Genomic DNA, 25,863 nt, shown 5'->3' with positions numbered 1-25,863 from the left:
GGTTCAGGACATTGCAACCTCTCTTGCTATAGAAATATTAGGGTCCTCCACAAAATTCTGCCCCAGTTTAATGGGTTGATATTTTTGACTGTTGCTTGCGATGATTGGCTAAAATCAACTTCGAAATTTTGAGGGTCCTCCTCAAAATTCTGCCCCAGCTTCCAATTGCGGGGGAAAATGGAAATTTTATTGAATTGTGACCGAACCCATATGGCTGCCTACGTATCCCCTCTTAAATAGGAATAAGGTTAGGCGTAGTTCAATTACATCATATAAGGAAAGCATAAAGATCACACATAGTAACACTTGACTGAATCTGAATTGATTGGCTTTGTCCTGACTTCTCCGTCCATTTCTGCGAGTATGAGGGCTCCTCCTATCAGAACCCGGTGAACCATGTATGGACCCTTCCAATTGGGAGAGAACTTCCCTTTGGCTTCATCCTAATATGGAAAATATTTTCTTTAATACTAGATGTCCTAGTGTGAACTGTCTCGGCTTGACTCTTTTGTTGAAGGCTCTGGACATTCTGTTCTAATAAAGTTGACCATGGTAAACTGCATTAACTATTTTTTTGTCTATAAGGGCTAGTTGATCGTAGCGACTTTTTACCCACTCTACGTCGTCGAGCTCAGCTTCCTTCATGATACTTAGGGAGGGAATTTCCACTTCGGCGGGAATGACGGCTTCTGTATCATAAACCAACATATAGGGGGTTGCCCCAGTTGACGTGCAGCCTATGGTGTGATACCACAATAAAACAAATGATAACTTCTCGTGCCACTATTTATGCTTCTCTACCATTTTTCGCAATATCTTCTTGATATTCTTGTTGGCGGCTTCTACAACTCCATTCATCTGAGGCCTATAGGCTGTAGAATTCTTGTGTTTGATCTTGAAAGTTCCACACATAGCTTTCATCAAGTCACTGTTGAGGTTGGATCCATTATCAGTAATGATTTACTCAGGAATCCCGAATCGACAAACAATGTGATCGCGGACAAAGTCGGCCATGACTTTCTTAGTCACTGCTCTGTAAGATGTTACTTCGACCCATTTGGTGAAATAGTCAATTGCAACCAGGATAAATTTGTGCCCATTGGAAGCTGAAAGCTCGATTGTCCAATAACATCCTTTCCCCAAGCGGCGAACGGTCATGGCGAGCTTGTTGCATTAAGCTTGTTTGGAGGTACCTTTATCATGTCTGCATGTATTTGACAGCATGGAATTTCCGGACATACTGGATGCAGTCCGTTTCCATAGTCATCCAAAAGTAACCAGCTCGGAGTATCTTCTTTTCTAAGACAAAGCCATTCATATGTGGACCGCAGGTCCCGACGTGAATTTTCTCTAGTAACCTGGATGCTTCTTTTGCGTCGACACACCTTAGTAATCCCAAATCAGGAGTCCTCCTATACAGGATTCATCCGCTGTGAAAGAAATTAATGGACAACCTCCGAAGCGTGCGTTTCTGAGTACGATTCGCAAGTTCTGAGTGTTTGCCCCTTGCCAAATATTTCTTGATCTCATGAAACCTAGGCTTTCCGTCTGCTTCTTCTTCAACATGGGCACAATAAGCTAGCTGATCATGGATCCTTACTGGAATGGGATCAATAAAGTTCTTGTCTGGATGTTGTATCATGGATGACAAGGTAGCCAATGCATCAGCAAACTCATTGTGGATATATGAACATGCTGAAATTCCGTCTTTATAAACCTCTTTCTCAATTCCTGTACATGATACAGATATGGGAGTATCTTGTAGTTCTTGGTTGCCCATTCTTCTCGTACCTGATGTATAAGCAAGTCTGAATCTCCAATCACTAGCAATTCTTGAATGTTCATGTTGATGGTCATCTTGAGCCCTAAGATGCAAGCTTTGTATTTGGCCATATTGTTAGTGCATGTGAATTTGAGTTTTGCAGACACCGGGTAATGTTGACCTATTTCAGATACTAGGACTGCTCCTATGCTAACTCCTTTGAAATTTGCTACTCCATAGAAAAATATTCCCCAACCATCATAGGATTCTGCAATGTCTTCTCTTATGAACGATACCTCTTCGTCGAGAAATTACATTTTCAAGGGTTCGTATTCTCCAACCACGGGATTTTCAGCAAAGTGATCTGCTAGTGCCTGTCCCTTAATTGCCTTCTAAGTCACGTAGACAATGTCAAATTCACTCAATAGGATTTGCCACTTGGCTAGCTTGCTAGTGGGCATGGGTTTCTGAAAGATATACTTCAAAAGGATCCATCCTTGATATGAGATATGTAGTGTAAGCATAGAAGTAGTGCCTCAGCTTCTGAGCTGCCCAAGTCAAAGCATAGTAGGTGCGTTCTAATAGAGAATATCGGGCCTCTAACGGGTGAACTTCTTACTAAGATAATAGATGGACTACTCCTTCCTCCTCGTCTCATCATGCTGCCCCAGAACGCGACCAAAAGCTCTATCCAATACTGCAAGGTAGAGTAATAGAGGTATACCTAGATCGGGCGAGAGCAAAACTGGTGGTGTCGACAGGTATTCCTTGATTCTGTCGAAAGCTTTTTGGCAGTCATCAGTCCATTTGGTAGCGGCGTCTTTCTTTAATATCTTAAAGATTAGCTCACAGATAACTGTAGACTGTGCTATGACCCGACTGATGTAATTTAGTCTCCCCAAGAAACTCATCACATCTTTCTTGTTTTTTGGCAGTGGCAATTCTTGAATAGCTTTGACCTTTGATGGATCTAGTTCTATTCCTTGGTGACTCACAATAAACCTAAGTAGCTTTCCAGCAGAAACCCCAAATGCATATTTTGCGGCATTAAGTTTCAGGTTGTCCCTTTGCAATCTATTGAAAAACTTCCTGAAATCTTCCATGTGATTAGTGTCTTTCTTAGACTTGATAATAACATCATCTACGTACACCTTTATCTCCTTGTGTATCATATCATGGAAAATGGCAGTCATGGCCCTCATATAGGTGGCCCCTGCATTCTTTAACTCAAGCAACATCATCTTATAATAGTACATTCCCCACGGCGTAATGAAAGCCATTTTCTCAGTATCTTCTTCATCCATCCATATCTTATGATACCTAGAGAAACAATCTACAAATGATTGCAACTCATTCTTGGCGCAATTGTCAATCAGGATGTGTATGTTTGGGAAGGGGAAGCCGTCTTTCGGACTGGCCCGGTTGAGATCCCAGTAGTCGGCATAGACTCTGACCTTCCTCTCCTTCTTTGGTACTGGCACGATGTTGGTTAACCATGTCGGGTATTCTACTACCCTGAGAACCTTAGCTTTGACCTGTTTAGTGACCTCTTCCTTGATTTTCAAACTCATATCAGGCTTGAATTTCCTGAGCTTCTGCTTTACCGACGTACATATCAGATCAGTTGACAGTTTGTAAGCCACAATAGACGTACTTAGACCCATCATGTCATCATACGACCAGGTGAATATGTCCTCATATTCCCTTAGAAATTCCGTGTATTCCTTCTTTTTTTACGGTGATAAGTGGACGCTAATTCGTGTTTCTTTAATGTTTTCTGCTTCTCCCAGGTTAACAACTTTTGTTTCATCTAGGTTGGACTTAGGGTTGTTCTCAAAATTCTCTACTTCTTTAACAATCTCTTCTGGTATGTCATCTTCCTTTGAATCTATGTCCGTTTGTTGCATTGTCTCGTTGCATGTCACAGTCATCAGTTCATCAAGATAAGAAATAGTAATGCTTTATAGGTAAAGTAATGAGAGAAAATGATAGCAATAAGTATTGATTCATAAGAAAGTCAAAAATTCTTTTGATGAATTGAATAACTATTTTGAACATCGAAGATCTTATTGTGGGAATTGAAAATGCGAAGAAAAAATCATTTAAAAAACAAAATAGTGAATGATGCTTGTTTAGCCTTGCTACCCCGAAGCTCGTCGTGCTTTGGTTGTCCTGATGGTCAAATTATTTAGGCATGCCCCTCTGCTCACAGCCTATATGGAAGGGCCTTCCTCCCCCTCCTCCTCGAGAACAACACAACAGTCTATGTTATTGTCTTCTAGGAACAAGTTCTTCACCGCTGCAAGTGCTTCTTCTTCATCTGATCCATAAATAATGTCAGCCTTTTGGAAAGTCTGCTCCAAATGCGGTGTTGGCTACTCTAGTGGATAGTAAGGACCATGCCATGGTGGCGACCAGCTATTGAATTCCTCCTAGGTGTATCCATATCCTAAACTGAAGGTAGTGCCATGTTTCTTGAGTTTTATGGGTTTAGAGATTCCTTGAAGGTTCTTGTCGAGCCCTTTGTTCTTGCCTTTAATGGGACTAAGAGGAGGAGTGGGTGGATGGCCCCTAGATCTCGTGGAATAGGATGATGTTTCCAGAGTGCACGAACTAACCTTTGGGTAGGGGAATAATAAAAACAAAAACAAAGAATAAAACAAAAGGTAACCAAGTTAGTGAGGATTATAAGAAAATTTTGCGTTATTTAAACACATATCGCAAGAATGTAAATCGTATCCTAATTTGGGGGACATCTTTGTGCCCGAGGTAGGACTAGCGACAAATTGATTTGGAGAACTTAAAATGCTAAATGCCTCATTTTATTGATAAAAGTAGATGGATCCCAAATCGACACTAAATAACAAGAAATAAAATGTCATTAATGGCCATTGGCCTTATTACATTTCATAAAGCAAAAGAAAACTCCTATCTATCTGGTCCCAAAAGGACCTTCCCAGATTCGGCATCCTTGGCTCCGTCGAACAGCTTTCCCAGCTCGCGAAGTCCCAGCAATAGATAGGCTCTGGCTAGGTGTCCGCCCTCGTTTTCTTTAGAATTTTGGCAATCCTCGATTCTTTTGAGGAATTTCCTTAACAGCTCCACTATGCCCCACTCCAAGTATCCTAGTCGCTTGTTGGCGTTGACAGCCATGTCTTTCCACTCCTCAATCAACGTTTGGTTGGCTTCTTGTATCTTACGGTGCTCGCTTTCGCACTCTCGGATCCTCTTGCGTAGTTGATTGTATTTGACTTGTGCCTCGGCCCATTAATCTATGATCTTGTGGCCCTTAGCAAGCCCTAGCTGGGCCAGACCATCGTGATTATCCTCCAACCAGCCTAAATAGTAGGGAACGCAACCAACATGGTACTTGTCTGGCTCGATGGTATCTCTCCCCATGATGATCTTGTAGTGCCACATAAGTTGAGCTTGGCACTTGTAAGGACTGCCATCAACCTGGAAGTCAGCTTGGAAATGACTCATCTTGTCAACCCTGGGTATAACATGCTTCCTACTGGCTTGCCTCATAACACAGAGAAGGACGTAAGGGTATGTTCCTCTCAGACCGATCAGTATCAGAAATGGTGCATCCCTGGATCGGGCGATGAACTCCTCGGTAAGAAACCACTCAAACATCCATTGTACCCGATCATCGGTTAGATTATCAAATAACACTACCCATCCTCTGGCATCATCTAGCTGGGCGAACATGTTGGCCATGTAATTAATTTGCTTCGGATGATGGAAAGCGATATGATCATCCCAGTCTCTTTGCTGAATCTCCTATCGGTACTCACCCTTTTGGAGATGCTCCATGAGCCAAAGCTGGAGTAGCAAATTGCATCCCTCGAAGTGTTTGGCTCCTTGTTGACACTTCTCCAAGGCCCGGTATATTTCCGCAATGATCATGGGCACAATACTGAATGGTTGCCCACCAATGCCCTCCATCAGAGTTTTAGTTACCATAGCCATCTTGGTATGGATCCTTGCTTTCTTCATTGGAAACACTATCAACCCCAAGAAACAAAACATGAATACAAAGACCCTTTGGTGAATATGCCCTACTGATGTAATGGAAAATTCGTCAGGATAGGTACAGTAGGACTTGCTGTGACCGTACCTCTCGTACAAATAATCAGAAGGGATATAGGACTTTTTCAGACATGTCAGTCCTGGATTCTTCTTCAAACCCATCATTTTGAGGAATCCCTTGCCCTTGCAGTTCTCGAGCATTAACAAACCCGGAGTTTCCCATGGTATACCGGCCAATCCTCATATTTCTTCTAGCAAGGGTGTCATTTCAATGTCCCCGAAGCGGAACACAAATCTCTCACAATCCCAGTACAAAGTGGCAGCTTCTATGATCTTGTTGTTGGGTTGGATTTCCAGGAGAGAAGGTAGGTTTCCCAGATATTTGCAGACAAGGGTTTGATCGCTAGAGTGAAGATCCTCCCACCAGCTTAGCAATTTTGGGTGGATGTTGGTGACCATGTCGAATCTGGGGACTTCGTGCCTCATATTTCTGCAAGACAAAAAAGGATTAGGCCTTTACCCCCACCGGACTCGACTATTTAGTATCAACAATTAGCAAAAAAACATTTAGTTCTCCAAATTAATGCACAGAACGTGGTAGTGTCCGTTTGTGTTTTGGGGAAACCCAGTGGACTTTGGACAAGGCTATCTTAAAGAGTCATTATGCGGACAACATAACTGACTCGGCTAGATTTGACCATGATGCATTCACATTTTAAACAGAGTAAGGTTTCTATGGGGTTTTAGACTGGTACCCTTGAGTGTACAACTAAAGGGGGAAAGGCATAGAACCTTCGACTACACCATTGATCGACTAGTTTTACCGCAAATATGCCATTTCTGGATTTAGGGGGTGATAATATCGGAAGAGCGCAACCACTCATTATAAGCGTTGCTATGGTATTTGTTTGGCACAAGTGGAATATGATGTTGAGCATGATTATGAAATAATTAAAAGCATGTTGCCACGTATTTTCACGTTAAGAAAGCGGTAAATACATCAGTTTCATAATTTAAGGCAGTAGTAATGAAATAAACAATGAAGACAAGTTAGTTTTGCAGTTGAAAAGGGAATTGAATGCTTAAATGAAATAAACAAGTAATTGCACATAAAGAGGTATAAATCCACAATAATAGTCTGAAATGGTAAAAGCCTAAAGATCCCCATCAGAGTCGCCATGCTGTCGCACCCCCTTTTTCTTCCTAAGCAAAAATCGGGTTTATGACATTTGGAGAGACAACTCTTTCCTTTTGGGAACTGGGTTTGAATTTGGAGAGTCGCCACCTAATGATTAGGGTGCATTAGGATACCAAAAGAGTTCAATTTGAATAACTAGAGATAGGGTAAGAGTTTGAAATTATTCTAAGGGGAAGGTAGTAGGCACCCCTCAGAATCCACTAGTGTGGTTCCCGGCCAGACAATTATTGTGAATTGAGGTACAATTAACGTATAAGCAAATAAGGCTTAAATAATAGGGGATGTCAGCACATAGTCGTTTGAAAGTAAACAAGTTTTGAAAGAACATTTAGAAAAGCTATTTTTTTAGAATAAGGAGTTAAATTGCTAAAAGAATAAAGAGTAAAGGAAAGAGGGTCCTAGTTTAATTGAAAATATGGATCACCCCATACAATGTCCGGTAATCACTCCTCAATAAGGGTCTACACGTGACATTATCGCGTGATCATCATATCCATATCTACTCTTTCCACCACGTTAAGGTATTAAAGCGCGTATTGGTCTCGATTACTTATTGTATTCTATTATCCGTCCCATTCCTATCAATCCCGTAGGCACTTAGGACTACTAATCCTAAAAGGGAGGGATGTTGGGCTTATTTTGAGTTCAAAGGTAAAAATTCTAAGGCGACATACAAAAACACATATTGCATATAAAAGGGGAAATACATAAGCATATAGGCTCAAGTATACCTCCTCGAACAAACACATAAAGTAGCATGTCTTACACATACTGCTTAGGTCTGATTGAAAAGCATTAAAGACGAGGGAGATGAGATTGTTGAGGCAGTTTTAGATTATTACATAACTCAGATTAGAAGTCCGAATCAGGCATGCCTGCTGGTTATAGTGATTAACAGATTCAGTTTTACAATTATTACTCTAAGGTTTGCCTAAGTATTTACGGGTCCTATAGGCATGATATCTACTGAATTTAAAAGGTGATGAAACAGTAGAAGCTTGAAATAAATTATTCGAAATCTTATAAGCATGCTGTTAAACCTTGTTAAGCAAGGGAATTAGGTTATTAAGAGAAGCAGAATGAACAAAAAAAAATGGAGCTGGTTACAGGTTTTGCATGTGGTAGTATCTACTTTTAACGAATTTAAATCCTAGGAGCATGTTATCTAACATTGACTGCGAATGAAAGCGAATCACATTGATTTAAGAAACCCATATAGGCATGATTTCTATGCATTACTCATTTTAAACCTTATAGGCATGGCTTCTAGATGAAGTTTGAATATGCAGAATTAAAAGTACCCTATAGGCAGGTTTTCTACATGAAGTTGAATATGCAGAATTAAAATTACCCTATAGGCAAGTTTTCTACGTGAAGTTGAAAAGGTATCCTATAGGCATGGTCTCTAGGTGAAGTTCTAATATGCAGGAGTTAAAATACCCTATAGGCATGTTTTCTACCCTTGCATGCATAGTTACCCACCCTTTTCACTAGCTAGCTACAAGTGTTTATTACAACTTACGACAAACCAGAATAACAAACTGTCACGACCCAAACTGAAGGGCCATGACTAGCACCCGACCACACTTGCCGAGCACCAACGTACATTTCATCTAACCTTCATTATTATCTTTTAAGGCTGACGAGATCAATATAAATGGTAGACCTAGATCATGGACAACCAGCAATAAAATATGACGGCATGAACATACATAGCAGGGGATGACCAGACAATCAAGAAACTACGTATAAGGTATGAGCTACCACGCTACTATGAAAGACTATACAACAAAAACTAGCCGACAAGGCATACCAAACTATACATGAGCCGACACCTGTCTATGAGCCTCTAAAAGAACATAAGTGTTGCAACATAGCCGGAACAGGGCCCCGACATACCCATAATGTCTATAACAAAAATTGCATACCAAGACCAAGGCAAGTCCGGAGAAGGGATCTCGCCAATCACCGCTGAACTGGACAGTCTACTGTGGTGGGGGAGCTGCACCTGCCTGTCTATCAGGACCTGCAGCACGACATGCAGCGTCCACAAATAAAAGGACGTCAGTACGAATAAAGTACTGAGTATGTAAGGCAAGGAACCATAAATACGATCAGTAATGTAAGCAAGGATAGAGAATATACAACCTGTAACATCTTAGTACCTCTGAGGGCTACTTACATGAAATGCATGATACATATGTATAAATACATAAACCTTTAAAGCATTCGCCTCTGTGGGCATCATCATCATCATATCGTACCCGGCCATAATAGGCTCGGTAGAATCGTACCCGGCCACGTGGAGCTCGGTAAAACCCAACTGATCAGTGGTTGCACAATAGGTGCCGTACCCGGCCAACTATAGCGTGGCTCGGTAGAGTAAAATAGATACATATATATAATGCATGCTCGACTCATGGAATCACATTCTAAACCTTTCGGAGTGACGTAAGGTCGGTATCCTCTGTACACGTTATTAGGACTAACTCTTCACTATGAACCTTATAAGAATCAGGAAGTACCAACAACATTGATAACATAAGACTAAGAGAAGCAACATTAACATCAATCGTTCCATAAGAGGGAAAACAATGTAAGTACTGCTAGCTTCTAAGAGTAGAGTATCTTGGAAGATCGTTCATTACATTATGTACAATCAGAGTCGTGCAAAAGAAGGAAAGGGATAGCCTCACATACCTTGTATATACTGCCCCAATCTCAAGCTATGCAATTGTCAAAACTCCTTAGTCTACAATAAGAGAAACGATACTATCGTTATCATTTAAGCGTCATAACTATTATGTATCGACCACAACCTATTTTACGATGAAACGGACAGCACCTCCCCTATATATATGACCTCACACCATTCAAAACAGTCACCAAACAGCCCAAACAACATCAATAATAAACATATTGAGCCTCCCAAAATAGTCCACACATAGCCTAATCACTCCATACATACGACGACCACCGTAGTCGTGTCAAACAACCTGGAAATGTTACGAATAACTATCAGCCCATAACCCTACATATATATGGTGTTTCTCCACACCCTTCCTCCTCCAAAACTCCACAAGATAGTAGTAAAATACGCAGCCCAACAACAACGCAAAACAGTCCACAAAACAATAACATTACTACCAAGCCTTTCGATATATATCTCACAAGTTCTAGCTTCAATGGCTTAGCCGCAACTTGGATAATCTTAAATACATATAGAGTAAGAGGTTCCTTACCTTTATACAGAAATAACAACTCCAATTTGACCTTAAATTTCCATGAAATATCCCTCCAATGCTGCCACAACAACAAAAAAGCGAAACTAGCGATCAATTAGTGTTTTTCGGCACTAGAATCACTTTAGAAGGCTTGAAATCACCTAGTATTGATATTAAGAACATGAGGGAGTATTTACAGAACATAAACCCTTTAAAACAACCTCCCACACGAGCTGGAACGACACAAAAATGAGCAACAACAAGAAGAACAAGAGACTTACTAGCGCCACGGAATTCCCGACACTTGATTTGTGTTGTTTGCCCTTTTTTTGGGTCTTGAATCTTGAGAGAACCTTGAAAGGATGTTCCTAGGGTTCTAAGGTCTGAAAATAGTGAAAATAAATGACTTAAAACGGGTTGGAGGCATCCTATATAGGTCCAAATATCTTAAACCGACTTAGTGGGCCCCATAGAGAGGTGCTTGGCGCAGTCTCGCGAAAATGCGAATATCTCTCTACTCCGAGATCGTATCGATGAACGGTTTAATGCGTTGGAAACTAGACTCATAGATCTTTAATTTGGTTGATAGATCACCCCGTAATTCCTTGTAAATTATTAGAAAAGATTAGAAACATTTGACCTAATGTTTAAGTAAAATTATGAACCTAAGTTGCGACAACTTTTGTCGACTTTTGTTTCATAACTCGTTTGACTTCAAGACTTATGATACGGATATTATATGATTAAAATACCTTAATAAATGACCTCTTGAGTGTATTAAGAACCGCTAGATTACCTGAAAATACGAGTTACAACATCCTTGATTCGTTTAACTTCTAATACTGGTTAATCACCCTTATACACTCTTGTATCACTTAAGACCAATAGGATTGACTTCTTATCATCTCAAAGATAATTCATTCTTGGATTTATGTTAACTAATATATGGCATGAACTAACACATGTGGATATGGGTTGTAACACAAACGATATCAGAACAGAAAAATACAAAGAAAGTACAACCAGATGAGGCCTGATTCTTGAGTTCCTCTCTGAGTTACGAGATAAAACAACTCAAAGACCATTGATCCAAAGTCTTTCTCCAATTTGACTCAATGGGACTCCGGGCAGTGCTGACACCCAAATTGTATTACCAAAATATGGACAAGTGCAGTGTGGAAGTGCCAGCCCTCAAGTGTCCAAGTTTAGATGGAGCTCATGGGTCCCAAGGAAAGGCTCACAAGAAGGGGGGGGTGAACATAAGTCAAAGAGAGAGTGCATATGAAGAAACAGAGTAAAGAAGAGGAAGAGAGGTGCTGGCAAACAGTTATAGAGTTAATGACTTCACTAAAGGGATTCAGGGATCGAGATTAGTCAATTCTGGGCATACATAGCAATAGGGAGTGTTGGTATGCTTACAAAATCAACCAAAATACACAATCACATAATGATAACATAGAGGTTATGATCTGAGGGGAATCACGTTTGAGTCAATCGATAATCAGTACATAGCAAATCAGGGAGTCAAGGATTTCAAAATCACTGATTTAAGGAGAGTGAAATGTGTTCCCATGAATAAACAAATAAACCATGTCAGAAATGGGAGAATTGAAAGTGTAAGGAAAGTTTTCAAATCAACCCAAGAAACAAGGGAATCAGTAAGGTGAAACAAGGAAAGAGCCAATCACTTAACACATGAATGCAATCAAAATTACACAAGGAGGTTTGAAATCAGTCCAAAATTGAATGTCATTTTAGAGGGAAATTCAGCATATAAAAGAGTGCATAAGTATTAGGCATGCAAGGCTGAATTTATTACAAAGAGAAGCGTCATACAATCACGAAGTCAGTAAATAGTGGACTATCGAAACATGGTAGTCACATAGGTCAATCTTAGTAACTCGGTAATAGAGAAAAGAGAGAGTATCAAATAGCATGCAAAGGGGTCAAGTAAAAAGACTTTTCTGAAAACTGTAGTCTAGTTTCAAGGAAGTCAAAATCACATAAAGAAACAGAAGATGAAATAAAAAGATTTCGAATCTAGTACAACAAATGAGGCAGCTTCAGAAGCTCGAATAGATTCAAAGAAGTTAGGGTTTTGAAATCAATCGAATTCAGAGCATGACTACCAAGTAAATCACATATCAAATAACCTCAGAACTCGACTGAACCCCAAATTTTAGGGTTTTCACCATCAATCGAGTTCTAGAGATGAAAACGAGTAAATCAGAAAAATACTAACAAAAGTAGATTCAGAAACGTCAAAAGAAACCAAGACTTTTAACATGCAAACTCCAGTAGCAGAACAACATAAAGAAACACAGTAGAACATGTCAAAAATCAGAGAAAACTTCAAAACAACTTTAACAAAACCTAAATCGGAAAAGACTAGGGGTTTTGGAGGTAGAGTTTTGAAAGAAACTTTGAGAAAAATGTTTAGAAGTTTAGAGTAAACACATATCTTGAACAAACTAAAGAAATTGGAAGAACCTCAAAGGCTAGGGTTTCGAAAGAACCCCAGATGGTGGGAAAGTCTTGGAAAATCCTCGATCTTAAGCAGAGAAGTCGAGAGTCAGGCTTCAATGGCCATGGCTGGCCGGAGTAAGGTCGAAATTGACCGGAGACAACCATAAGAATTGAAATCGACCAATGTCTGGATCGAGATTTTCCCAATCTGGCCTTGAAACCATAGTACTCGAACACATAGAAGCCACGAGAAAGTGGATACAGGCCTCCAATGGCTTTGGAGGCCATGGATTTGGGAGATTTTAAGGTGGTAATTGAGGGCAGCGGCTAGGGTTTGAGAGGGGATTGAGAGAGAATTGAGAGAGGAGGGGGGTTTGAAGGCGGCTGTAGGTGAAAAATGACTAGGGTTTGGGGTAGGTTCGGGTTAAAAAAGAAAGGGATAGATGTGAGCCGTTGATCTAGGCGATCAATGGCTGGGATTAAAAGGGAATCCAGGCGGGTTATTTAATTGGGTCGTGGGTCGGTTCAGATAGGGATTGGGTCATGTAATTGATTTTAAAATTGGGTCCAATTGGGGTGAGAAATTCGGCTAAAACTGAAATGAAAAATGGGCTAACATTTAAAAAGCCATTTTTTCCTATTTGATTTACAAAAAATAGTAAATAATTTTTGAAAATAAATTAAAGTACTAAAATTATTAATAGCATATAATTATCAAATTTAAAATATTGGACCTAGTTTTTATAGACATAAACGTAATTAAATCTAAAAAGAGGCTAATATTGCAATTATATGCAATTTAGCTTTAAAAATACTAAATAAATTTGTAAAAATATGAAGAAATCACATTAGCTATATTTTGGCATAAATAGGAGATTCCTATAAATGAATCACCAAAAATGATAATTTGGGAAATAATTATTGGGTTTTTTCTTGATTAGATAGGGCAATAAATTGATTTAAAAATATTTAAAACTTAAGGAAAAATAATAAATATTTGGACATAATTATATATGTATATATATGCTATTTCGAAAGTATTTTGCATATTAAAAATATATATGGAAAAATTGGGTATCAGCAGTTGCCCCTCTTTACCCGGGAAGGATGAAAGAGTTGTCGGGTAAAGACATGATGGCCAATTTTGACCGAACGAAATGGTTTGAGGAGACTTAGGCTGTACTCTGGTTTCTGACCTGCCTACATATCCCTGTTCTTACAGAAATAAGGCCATATGTAGTTCAGGATCCGTCGTTGGAGTATGCCGATGGAGATTTTTCTAGAACGGACGCAATATTAATAACGGGGTGAATGGCTGAAGTCTGATAGGGCTATGGGAACCGGAGCGGGACTGCTCCTACTGAGATGTCTGTTGCTCGCCGGATTTCCTGCAAATAAGCAATACAAGCATATATGATGCGTAATTTAAACGTGATGCGCATTCCCGTCGGACCATGAATGTTGTCTTTGGACAGTTAGGATGACGTCCTTAGACCATGATATCGTGCGCCATGAAGCGTATAATAAAGGATTCACAGGCCATGAAATAACGCTCTCGGGCTATGACAATGATGCCTCCAAACCATGATGCTTTTGAATAATGATATGCAAAAGATTAAAAGGGGTCCTCGGGCAACTAGCATGGTGTTCTCGGGATATGAAAATGGTGCCTCCGAACAAAGACGCCTTCGGATAATTTGGCGATCATTTAGCCCATGAGATGTAGTATTTGGCGATCTTTCAGCCTATGCAATGCAGGAGGTAGCGATCTTTCAGCCGAGCAAAATGTAGAGGTGGCAATCTTTCAAGCATGCAAATGTAGAGGCGTCGATCTTTCAGCCATGCAAATGTAGAGGTGGCAATCTTTCAGCCATGCAAATGTAAATAAAGTGTTGATCTTTCAGCCATGCAAATGTAGAGGTAGTGATCTTTTAGCCATGCCAATGTAAATAAAGTGGCGATCTTTCAGCAAGGAAAATATAGATGGAGGTAGAGCTCAACCTGGGAAGGCAGAGTGGTAGCCTTATGCAATGCAGAAATGCAGATGGAGACAACGCTTAGTCTCGGAAGGTAGAATGGTATCCTTATGCAATGCAAGAATGCAGATGGAGACAGAACTTAGTCTCGAAAGGCAGAATGGTAGCCTTATGCAATGTAAAAATGCAGATGGAGACAGAGCTTAGTCTCGGAAGGCAGAATGGTAGCCTTATGCAATGCAGAAATGTAGATGGAGACAACGTGTAACGACCCGACCGGTCGTTTCGAGCTCTGGCGCGTCATTCAGCAGTTTGAGGCCATGAGCGGCTTCATCTCAGGTATATTGACTTGTGTGTATGGTCAGAATTAAAATTCAGGAAGTTTGGAGTAAAATCTAAATGGAAATTCTCATTTTGAAAGCTTAAAATTGAAGAAATGAACTAGGATTAGAATTTTGAGTAAACGACCTCGGAATTGGGATCTGAAAGTTCCAGCATGTTCATATGATGATTTCGGACTTGGGCGTATGTCCGGATTTTGTTTTGGGTAACCCGTGAGCATTTCGGCGTATATTGTGAAAGTTAGTACTTTAGAAGAATTTCATAAATTTGGGTTGGAAGGCATTCAGTGTTATAGATGTCTGTTTGGGATTTCGAGTCTGGAAATAGATCCATATGGTGATTCTAGAGTTGGAGCGCGATCGGAAATGAATTCGGATGTCCGGAGGTCATTTTGAAGTCATTTGGCTAAATATAGAAATTTAATGGTTTTTGAGAAAATTTGACCGAAAGTGGAAATTTTGATATCGGGGTCGGAATGCGGTTCCGAAAGTTGGGGCAAGTCCGTAATGTCGAATGTGACCTGCGTGCAAAATTTGAAGTCATTCCGGAATGATTTTGGTAAGGTTTGAGACACTTAGTCTCTTTTAAGGAGGTTTAAGTTGGAAAAGTCAACCGAACGTTGACTTATATGTTAGAGGGCTCAGATTTGAATTCCGATGATTCGGTTAGGTTCGGGGGATGATTTGTCACTTAGGAGTGTGATCAGAAGTAATTTTGGAGGTCCGGTGTAGAATTAGGCTTGAATTGGCGAAGTTAGTATTTTGGCGAATTCCGGTTGATAGGTGAGATTTTGATCCGGGAGTCGGAATGGAATTCCGAGAATTGCTGTAGCTTTGTTATGTCATTTGTGATGTGTGTGCAAAATTTCAGATCATTCGGACATCGTTTGGTCGGGTTTTTGATCGAAACTGTATTTTCGGAAGTTTTTTGGAAACTTAGGCTTGAATTCGATGAGTTTTGGGTAATTTGATGTTGTTTGAGGTGTTTTGATGATTTGAGCAGGTTTTAATGATGTTATGAATTATTTTGGCATTTTTGGTCGGGGTCCCATGAGGCTCGGATAAGTTTTGGAAGAGTTTTTGGAAGATTTTTGCCGTTTTGAGCATAAGCATGTAATGATCTAAGGGTCCATTTTTAGTTCTAGAGATCCAAATTTGATTTTAAGACTTCCAGAATTTAAATCATGAAATATAGGACTGATCTGGAAATTTTGGTTTAATTTCATCAAGTCGCGATTGGGTTTTTGACGTGAAATGTGAGTTAATTGTTTAACGAGCGAAATGGGTATTGAACTGGGAAAACGAGCTCCGAATTGAGTTTCGATTGAAGGGTTATGTTCATATTATTATTTGTGACTCATAGGAATAAGAATCGTCTAATTCCAAGTTCTTATGATGGAGTTAGAGCCTTTTTAGTGAAAATAAAAGTTGCTGCAATTTCTGCTGCTAAGCTGTCTTTGGACAGCAATGTGCAATCGTGGAGCGTACTCCGGAGATGATTAAAAAACGAAAGTTGTAGCCCTTCATATCTAGTTTCCAGAAAGCTAAAGAAATCGTAATTTGGAAATTTGTAGAGAAAGGTATGATTGATTGAAGATGACTGGTGGAGCAGTTTCTCCAGAAATTTTCGGATTTCATGGAGCCGATTTAGAAGCTCATATCTCGGGATATATAAAGAGTTATATGGTGTACAAACTATCAAATTAAATATCTTTGAGTTTAGTTTCTAAATCTTTAAACTGTTTGTCATTTGGATATTTATACAAGACGTTATGAATGTTTAAACAGAAGGTGTCCGACAAGGAACAATTTTAATAGGATGTACAACTTGTATAGCACAAGTGCAAGGTACAACTCGACGAAGCACGGGCAGATTCTTTTAAACACGGATTTGGCTTATTTCTTTCATTTGGCTTGGATTATTTTGGAGAGAATTTCAAGGGGGATTTCATCAAGCATCAAAGGTGAGTTGGTTCTACTTTTTTCCAAGTTAAATACATGGATTAGAGCTGAAAACTCAAGTAATTTATGGACAAAAATGGTGGTTTAGGGCTTGAAACTTAAGAGAATTAAATGGTGATTTGAGGGGTCAAATGAACTCCGATTTTTGTGAATTTGGTATGTATAGACTCGTGGATAGATAAGGTTCGTATTGATGTAAAAATTTCTGAATTTCGAGACGTGGACCCGGGGATCGGGTTTTGCTAATTTCGGGATTTTCGACATTTTTCGACTCTTTTCGATTGGGTTATATTCCCTTAGCCTATTGTAACGTATTTGTTGTGGTTTTGACTAGATTCGACGCGCGAAGAGGTTGATTCAAGAGGAAAGGGCATTCCGGACTAGTCTACGGCCGGTTAGAGGTGAGTAATAGATGTAAATGCTATTCTGAGGGTTTGAAAACCCGGACTTTCACATCGTAACGCTATATTGAGGCATGACACACACTCCATGGCAAGTGCGGGGTCCGATACTACTGGGGATTGTGACTTGGTACACCCCGTGTGATGTTTATACTATACTGGTGATTGATACACATACTTCATTGATATTACTGGGCTTGATGCCATGTTTGGGGCCTTGTGCCGATTTGTAAAATCCTTCGAGGATTGATATTACTGCTTAGCATGATTTGCATATCATTTAATTTTAGTCCAAAGTTTTAAATGCTGTTTTGCAAACTCAGCCATAATTCTAAGTGTTGAAAACTTAAACGATATTTTTAAATATATTCCGGGCTGGGAACTTCTGTTTTGTAAATGCCCAAGGGGCTTATTATATTATTTTCTTGACTGATTATAAAGTGACTTGAAACAGTGGTTACAATGACACTGTGTGATATACTTGACACAGTGGTAACAATGACACTGTGTGATATACTTGAAATAGTGGTAACAATGACACTGGATGATATACTTGAACAGTGGTAACAATGGCACTGTATGATATAAATTGGTCAGGTAACAATGGCTGACCGGTCAGGTAACAATGACTGACCAAGATATTGCGCTTGGGCTGTAGGAGCCCCTCCGGAGTCTGTACACACCCCCAGTGAGCGCCGTCGACGATAAATAAATATGGATGGCTCGGGCTGCACGCCGCAGTGGGTACTGGAATGTACCATCATATGCATTGCATTGCATTCATGTATTTGTATTTATACTGGTGTTTAGCTGCTCAGTTCCATATGTTGCTGTATATTTGGATTTTAGCTTACTTTGTGTATTTACTGGATTTTCTTATCTTCGGACTGTAGTTACTTTTATTACTCACTGGGTCGGAGTACTCACTTTACTCCCTGCACCTTGTGTGCAGATCCAGGGCAGTCTCAGGCTCAGTAGATCCAGTTGATCAGCAGATCCAGCCTCTGGGAGTATCGAGGTAGCTGCACGACGTTCGCAGCCATTGATCTTCTCCCTCCTATCCTATCTCTTTATTTCCGCATTATCAGACTTTGGATATACCATGTATTAGAATGATATTCTGTATTCTAGAGGCTTAGATTCGTGACACCAGATCCTAGTGAGATTATATTGTGTATTTTGTTAAAATCTTCAGTACTTTAATCTTGCTTAATTGATATTTTTTCCGCTATTTTTGATAAATTGGGTTAAGTGTTGGATAATGGTCGGGCTTGCCTAGTAGTGTGCTGGGCGCCATCACGACCGGGATTTGGGTCGTGACAAAGTTGGTATCAGAGCCTAGGTTACTTGGTCTCACGAGTCATGAGCCGGTTTAGTAGAGTCTCGCGGATCGGTACAGAGACGTCTGTACTTATCCTCGGGAGGCTGCAGAACCTTTAGGTAAACTTCACATTCTTGAATTCTTATCGTACGTCCTCGATTCAGCTTGAAAAGAAACTTTTGAAATTCCTTCCGCTTGATCGTATGCACCAACGGGCGCTCAGTATCAGATGTGTCTCGATGGCTTTTGATTCACCGATCGAGGGGCGAGGTGTAATCTCTGTGAGTTTGAAGTTAGACCAGTCTGGAGGACTTGAGGCCAAATCTTTGCCAATGGCTTGAGCACCGAGGTGCTGATTTTGTGAGCAAGTGTTTTGAACTCATATGTTCATTATTGTCCTTGTTAGCCGGAATGGCGGTTGGATATCCACGTGATGAGTATGTTAGTGTTGCGAGGTGTATTTGTACGACTTGGTAGTGGCGAAGAAGCCTACTGGATAGTAGATGAACTGTTAAGTGATTCGTTTCTTATTGTGATTTGTTGAGTAGCCCGAGTTATGGGCGCGTGAAGAATATTTTTCGTGTCTCCTAGTTAGATAAGTCTGGGAGCTGAGATCGCTTCCGTAAATGTATTATGACGAAATCGTTGAGTCAAGGAGACCACCTTGAAGGTCGAAAATATTAAAGGAAGAATATGTTCCTACTTGGTTGAATAGCCCAATAATGGAGGGTTGAAGGGTATTTTCTATGTGTTATGATTCAAATAGGTGCAACGCATGTCCATGTATCAATTTAGATTTATGTAATTGATATGCATTGTGATGCTTTGTCAAGTTGTGGATGTGTTGTTAGGATGGTTTTGGTGATTCTCTGGCAGGTGGATAGGACCAATTACAAAGGAGGCTCTGCCGAAATTTTTGAAAAATTTAGGACTTAGTAGAGTGGGCTTAACTGTTGTGTGAGTAAATGCAAGAATTGCAGAAGAGTTAAAATTCCAGATGATTCGTGTTTCCACGAGCTTATGATGGAGTGAGTTTAATCTCACCATGATATTACGACAACAATAGAGTATATGTGTTGTGATCTATGGCTTCGAGCCAAGTTGGGGAGCTTGCTGTTGATTAGCTGATTGCACGGTTTATTACCTGCGTGAATTCTGGTTATTGGCGTATTGGTGGGTTATTGCAGCTACGGAAAAGGACCATGAGTGGTAATTTGAGTAAATGAATTGTTGGATGCATGCTATGGTTAGCCTTATTGGCTCATGTTCAGACTTGAGGGAAGATTCATGATTTATGCCTCGTATAGGTGCAGGCTTCGAGGGAAGTGATCCCTCTAGGTGCTTTATCGAGAGGGTATTCATATGTTATAAAATTCAGTAGAGTTGGTTGCATTCGGGGCCAAGTCAGAGCTGGGTGGCTCTCAATAGCGGTCCTAGTTAATTCAAGAGGTAAAGTGTGGTGCCTAATGATTTTGAGTCTATAAGTACGGTTAAGAGTCAAGCTTTTGAAGCAGCTTATGAAGAAAGGCACAGAATGTTCTATGATGTTTTGACTTGCGGTGTAGCATTTGAGAGACATGAAATGGTCATGGTATTTGAGACAGCATGGTCTCGTGATTTAAGGTCACTCGGGGTGAGTTTGGTTGAAATAAGTTAGGTGTTAAAGGGAGATATTATTATTTCTAAGGCAATCAAGGATAAATTGGAAGGAAGTAGATTGATTAGCCATAGTTGAGTTGGTATACTGGTGTCAGTGATCGGTTCGTTCAGCGTGATCGAGTTATGCATGTGAGGCTTGTCGGCCGCAGTGATTGATGTTATTCTGAAGCATTCTTTTGTTAGGGCCTATTATGAGTAGGCGGATCCCAGAAAGTGTTATGGTGGCTTGGACAACTACTTAGAGATTGGCATATTCGACGATTATGAGGATTCGCCTGTATGCTGCTATAGTTCTCCTGAAGTGAGTTAAATGGAAAGTCTTATGTGATGAAGTATTAGCCTATCGGCGGTTCCAGAGTTGTGATGGAAATCGCGTCTATCGTATATTGGCACGTGAGGTGCAGTGAGTGGTATGGAATTTGAAGTAAGGACCAAGGTTGCAGTTTGGTCAATGACTGTGATGTCACGATCTCGGATGAGCAGTATATGAGTTTCAGTGTTTTGAGTAAGATGGGTATTGACGTCAGTATCACCTGAGGTCAGTGTTCTGTGAGAAAGGCTTTGCATCCTGGTTAGCGATTCTTGATCGCTTTTTAGCGTTAGTGCAGCCGGTGGTTTGGATGTGCAGACCCGTTAATTATTTTGGAAGATGGTGGGAGCTTGTCCCACATGAATATTGTATAAGTGTGACATGTAGTCACTTGATTAATTAGAAATTTAAACCAAGTACGAGGATTTTGGTAAAATCATCCATTTGAGAATTTATGCCTGGAGGGCACTCTGTTTATTGGGTTATGGACCTATGAAAGATTATTGGCCTAGCTTGGCACGATCAGGATCGACTTGAGGTCGGTGGATAGATTTAAATGTGGAAGTGAGCCTTACGTCAGGCCAGTTGTGTTTATTTCAGCAATGTGCTCTTTATGGAAGGATAGTCGCAGTCTTATTTCATGGTCAGTTAATTCATGTAAAGATATATTGCACCGTATGAGTTATGAGACGGCTTGGTAAATTCCTTATGTGTTGAGGTTCCGCTCAGCGGTGATGTTACATGAGCAGGATGAGACTTAGATCATGTATCGCACCTCAGTTGTGCTTGAGTTTGTAGCCTATAGCGCTATATGTTTCCTTGGGAATGATATTATGCACCTTAGTATGTTTATGACCAATGTTCGGTATTTTGATGTAATGAGCTATTCAGCTCGACGTATATCTCCTTATGTGAGTTCTATATGTGGATCGGGTGGCACACCGCCATGGGTATGTTGTTTGGATCGGGTTGCACGCCACAACAGTGTGATGTTCAGTTCAGTGCCCATATTTGCTTTTGTGTGTTCTGTTTCCCTGTTTTCTGAGGAAGTCTATGTTAGTGTGCGAGTTGAGTAGTTCCTTCTAGAGCTCGCCTTACTTTTGTATCGCGTTCGAATTGATAGCATACTGGCACATTGTGGCGCCTTGTGTGATTTTTGATTATGTCTGAGGTGGCTTATTGCCTGAGCAGTTCGTACTGGGTGAGACGAGGTTACTAGATCTGGGGTCCATGCAAACTGATTATATGAAGTATATTATAGAGCAAAGAACATTCTTTGGTTTGGGACAAGGTAATGGAACTTGTCAGGAGTGTAGATCCAATGAATTGTTGATTCAACAGTTGGTTGTAAATTTCGGCACATCTATTCAGTCGTATTGGTGTTGAAAAAAAATATATAAAAAAAAACTAGAGCAAGGCCTGTGTAGATCATGAGATGCAATGAGAGCATCAGATTCGTGGAATTTCGACCATTATGTTTAAAGAATGTTATTGTGGTTCTATGAGTAAGTGATGCAAAGTGTGAATTCAGCAAAGTTATGCAGTCATGTTTGGGTACAGCGTGTGGAGATTGATATGGTGGTCGTATGATGGAAACAGGCTTGGCAGGGAAATTCAGGATGTTGGAATTGGGCCTAATGGCTTATTTGCTTGAATAAATAAGTATATCTACAGAATTATCGAGCTAATGTGCTCAACGGAGTAGTGGTAGCATGGGAAGGTGCATGATGTGTTAAACAAGTGATTTTGGACTACTTCAGTGTAGTTCTCAGCACGTTCGAGGACGAACATATGTTTAAGTGGGGGAGATTGTAACGACCCAACCGGTCGTTTTGAGCTCCGGCGCGTCATTCAGCAGTTTGAGGCCATGAGCGGCTTCATCTCAGGTATATTGACTTGTGTGTATGGTCAGAATTAAAATTCAGGAAGTTTGGAGTCAAATCTAAATGGAAATTCTCATTTTGAAAGCTTAAAATTGAAGAAATGAACTAGGATTAGAATTTTGAGTAAACGACCTCGGAATTGGGATCTGAAAGTTCCAGCATGTTCGTATGATGATTTCGGACTTGGGCGTATGTCCGGATTTGGTTTTGGGTAACCCGTGAGCATTTCGGCGTATATTGTGAAAGTTAGTACTTTAGAAGAATTTCATAAATTTGGGTTGGAAGGCATTTCAGTGTTATAGATGTCCGTTTGGGATTCCGAGTCTGGGAATAGATCCGTATGGTGATTCTGGAGTTGGGAGCGCGATCGGAAATGAATTCGGATGTCCGGAGGTCATTTTGAAGTCATTTGGCTAAATATAGAAATTTGAAGGTTTTTGAGAAAATTCGTCCGGAAGTGGAAATTTTGATATCGGGGTCGGAATGCGGTTTCGAAAGATGGGGCAAGTCCGTAATGTCGAATGTGACTTGTATGCAAAATTTAAAGTCATTCCGGAATGATTTTGGTAAGGTTTGAGACACTTAGTCTCTTTTTAGGAGGTTTAAGTTGGAAAAGTCAACCGAACGTTGACTTATATGTTAGAGGGCTCGGATTTGAATTCCAATGATTCGGTTAGCTTCGGGGGATGATTTGTCACTTAGGAGTGTGATCAGAAGTAATTTTTGAGGTCCGGTGTAGAATTAGGCTTGAATTGGCGAAGTTAGTATTTTGGCGAATTCCGGTTGATAGGTGAGATCTTGGTCTGGGAGTCGGAATGGAATTTCGAGAATTGCTGTAGCTTTGTTATGTCATTTGTGATGTGTGTGCAAAATTTCAGGTCATTCGGACATCGTTTGGTCGGGTTTTTGATCGAAAGTGTATTTTCGGAAGTTTTTTGGAAACTTAGGCTTGAATTCGATGAGTTTTGGGTTATTTGATATTGTTTGAGGTGTTTTGATGATTTGAGCAGGTTTTAATGATGTTATGAATTATGCTGGCATTTTTGGTCGGGGTCCCATGAGGCTCGGATAAGTATTGGAAGAGTTTTTGGAAGATTTTTTCCGTTTTGAGCATAAGCATGTAATGATCCAAGGGTCCATTTTTAGTTCTAGAGATCCAAATTTGATTTCGAGACTTCCAGAATTTAAATCATGAATTATAGGACTGATCTGGAAATTTTGGTTTAATTTCATCAAGTTCCGATTGAGTTTTTGACGTGAAATGTGAGTTAATTGTTTAACGAGCGAAATGGGTATTGAACTGGGAAAACGAGCTTCGTATTATTATTTGTGACTCATAGGAACAAGAATCGTCTAATTCCGAGTTCGTATGTTGGAGTTAGAGCCTTTTTAGTGAAAATAAAAGCTGCTGCAATTTCTGCTGCTAAGCTGTCTTTGGACAGCAATGTGCAGTCGTGGAGCGTACTTCGGAGACCTATATCTTTTAATCTACAAAGAATTTTGAGATGATTCAAAATTGAAAGTTGTAGCCCTTCGTATCTTGTTTCCAGAAAGCTTAAGAAATTGTAATTTGGACATTTGTAGAGAAAGTTATGATTGATTGAAGATGACTGGTGGAGCAGTTTCTCCAGAAATTTTCTGATTTCATGGAGCCGATTTAGAAGCTCATATCTCAGGATATATAAAGGGTTATATACATGGCTTGGATTATTTTGGAGAGAATTTCAAGGGGGATTTCATCAAGCATCAAAGGTGAGTTGTTTCTACTTATTTCCAAGTTAAATACATGGATTAGAGCTGAAAACTCAAGTAATTTATGGACATAAATGGTGGTTTAGGGCTTGAAACTTAAGAGAATTAAATGGTGATTTGAGGGGTCAAATGAACTCCGATTTTTGTGAATTTGGTATGTATAGACTCGTGGAGAGATAAGGGTTGTATTGATGTAAAAATTTCTGAATTTTGAGACGTGGGTCCAGGGCTCGGGTTTTGCTAATTTCGAGATTTTCGTCATTTTTTGAGTCTTTTCGATTGGGTTATATTCACTTAGCCTATTGTAACGTATTCGTTATGGTTTTGACTAGATTCGACGCGCGAAGAGGTCGATTCAAGAGGAAAGGGCATTGCGGACTAGTCTACGGCCGGTTAGAGGTGAGTAATAGATATAAATGCTATTCTGAGGGTTTGAAACCCCGTACTTTCACATCGTAACGCTATATTGAGGCGTGACACGCACTCCATGGCAAGTGCGGGGTGGGATACTACTGGGGATTGTGACTTGGTACACCCCGTGTGATGTTTATACTATACTGGTGATTGATACACATACTTCATTGATATTACTGGGCTTGATGCCATGTTTGGGGCCTTGTGCCGATTTGTAAAATCCTTCGAGGATTGATATTACTGCTTAGCATGATTTGCATATCATTTAATTTCAGTCCAAGGTTTTAAATGCTGTTTTGCAAACTCAGCCATAATTCTAAGTGTTGAAAACTTAAATGATATTTTTAAATGTATTCCGGGCTGGGAACTTCTGTTTTGTAAATGCCCAAGGGGCTTATTATATTATTTTCTGGACTGATTATAAAGTGACTTGAAACAGTGGTAACAATGACACTGTGTGATATACTTGAAATAGTGGTAACAATGACACTGTGTGATATACTTGAAATAGTGGTAACAATGACACTGGATGATATACTTGAACAGTGGTAACAATGGCACTGTATGATATAAATTGGTCAGGTAACAATGGCTGACCGGTCAGGTAACAATGACTGACCAAGATATTGCGCTTGGGCTGTAGGAGCCCCTCCGGAGTCTGTACACACCCCCAGTGAGCGCCGTCGACGATAAATAAATATGGATGGCTCGGGCTGCACGCCGCAGTGGGTACTGGAATGTACCATCATATGCATTGCATTGCATTCATGTATTTGTATTTATACTGGTGTTTAGCTGCTCAGTTCCATATGTTGCTGTATATTTGGATTTTAGTCGAGGTAGCTGCACGGCGTTCGCAGCCATTGATCTTCTCCCTCCTATCCTATCTCTTTATTTCCGCATTATCAGACTTTGGATATACCATGTATTAGGATGATATTCTGTATTCTAGAGGCTCAGATTCGTGACACCGGGTCCTAGTGAGATTATATTGTGTATTTTGTTAAAATCTTCAGTACTTTAATCTTGCTTAATTGATATTTTTTTTCCGCTATTTTTGATAAATTAGGTTAAGTTACTTCTGAAAAGGCGGACATGTTTTGGATGAAGCTAAACTACTGAAAAGGCGTCAATCAACCGAGGGGGTACCACTACTGGCATC

The 25,863-nt window shown here is 40.1% G+C and overlaps 1 protein-coding gene across 1 annotated transcript; it reads right to left on the bottom strand.

The window, feature by feature from the left end:
- Positions 1-534: 534 nt before the first annotated feature.
- On the bottom strand, positions 535-1,780 carry LOC138878306 (uncharacterized). Its single transcript, XM_070157971.1, has 2 exons — positions 1,480-1,780; positions 535-737 (listed from the first exon to the last, which is right to left on the bottom strand). Exons 1-2 carry the CDS (start codon positions 1,778-1,780, stop codon positions 535-537), a joined length of 504 nt encoding a protein of 167 aa, XP_070014072.1.
- Between the last annotated feature and the right edge of the window lie 24,083 nt (positions 1,781-25,863).

This window comes from Nicotiana sylvestris, chromosome 9, assembly GCF_000393655.2.
Source record: "Nicotiana sylvestris chromosome 9, ASM39365v2, whole genome shotgun sequence".
NCBI lineage: Eukaryota > Viridiplantae > Streptophyta > Magnoliopsida > Solanales > Solanaceae > Nicotiana > Nicotiana sylvestris.
The sequence above is the reverse complement of the archived record's forward strand: the minus strand, read 5'-3'. Positions and strand labels throughout refer to the sequence as shown.

What these genes read in the sequence shown, in the direction of transcription:
- LOC138878306 (XM_070157971.1), bottom strand. Translation starts at nt 1,780, where the DNA reads ATGGGCAACCAAGAACTACAAGATACTCCCATATCTGTATCATGTACA. An exon ending in ACACTCAGAACTTGCGAATC is followed by an intron (nt 738 to 1,479) that starts GTACTCAGAAAC and finishes ATCACACCATAG; the next exon opens with GCTGCACGTCAACTGGGGCA.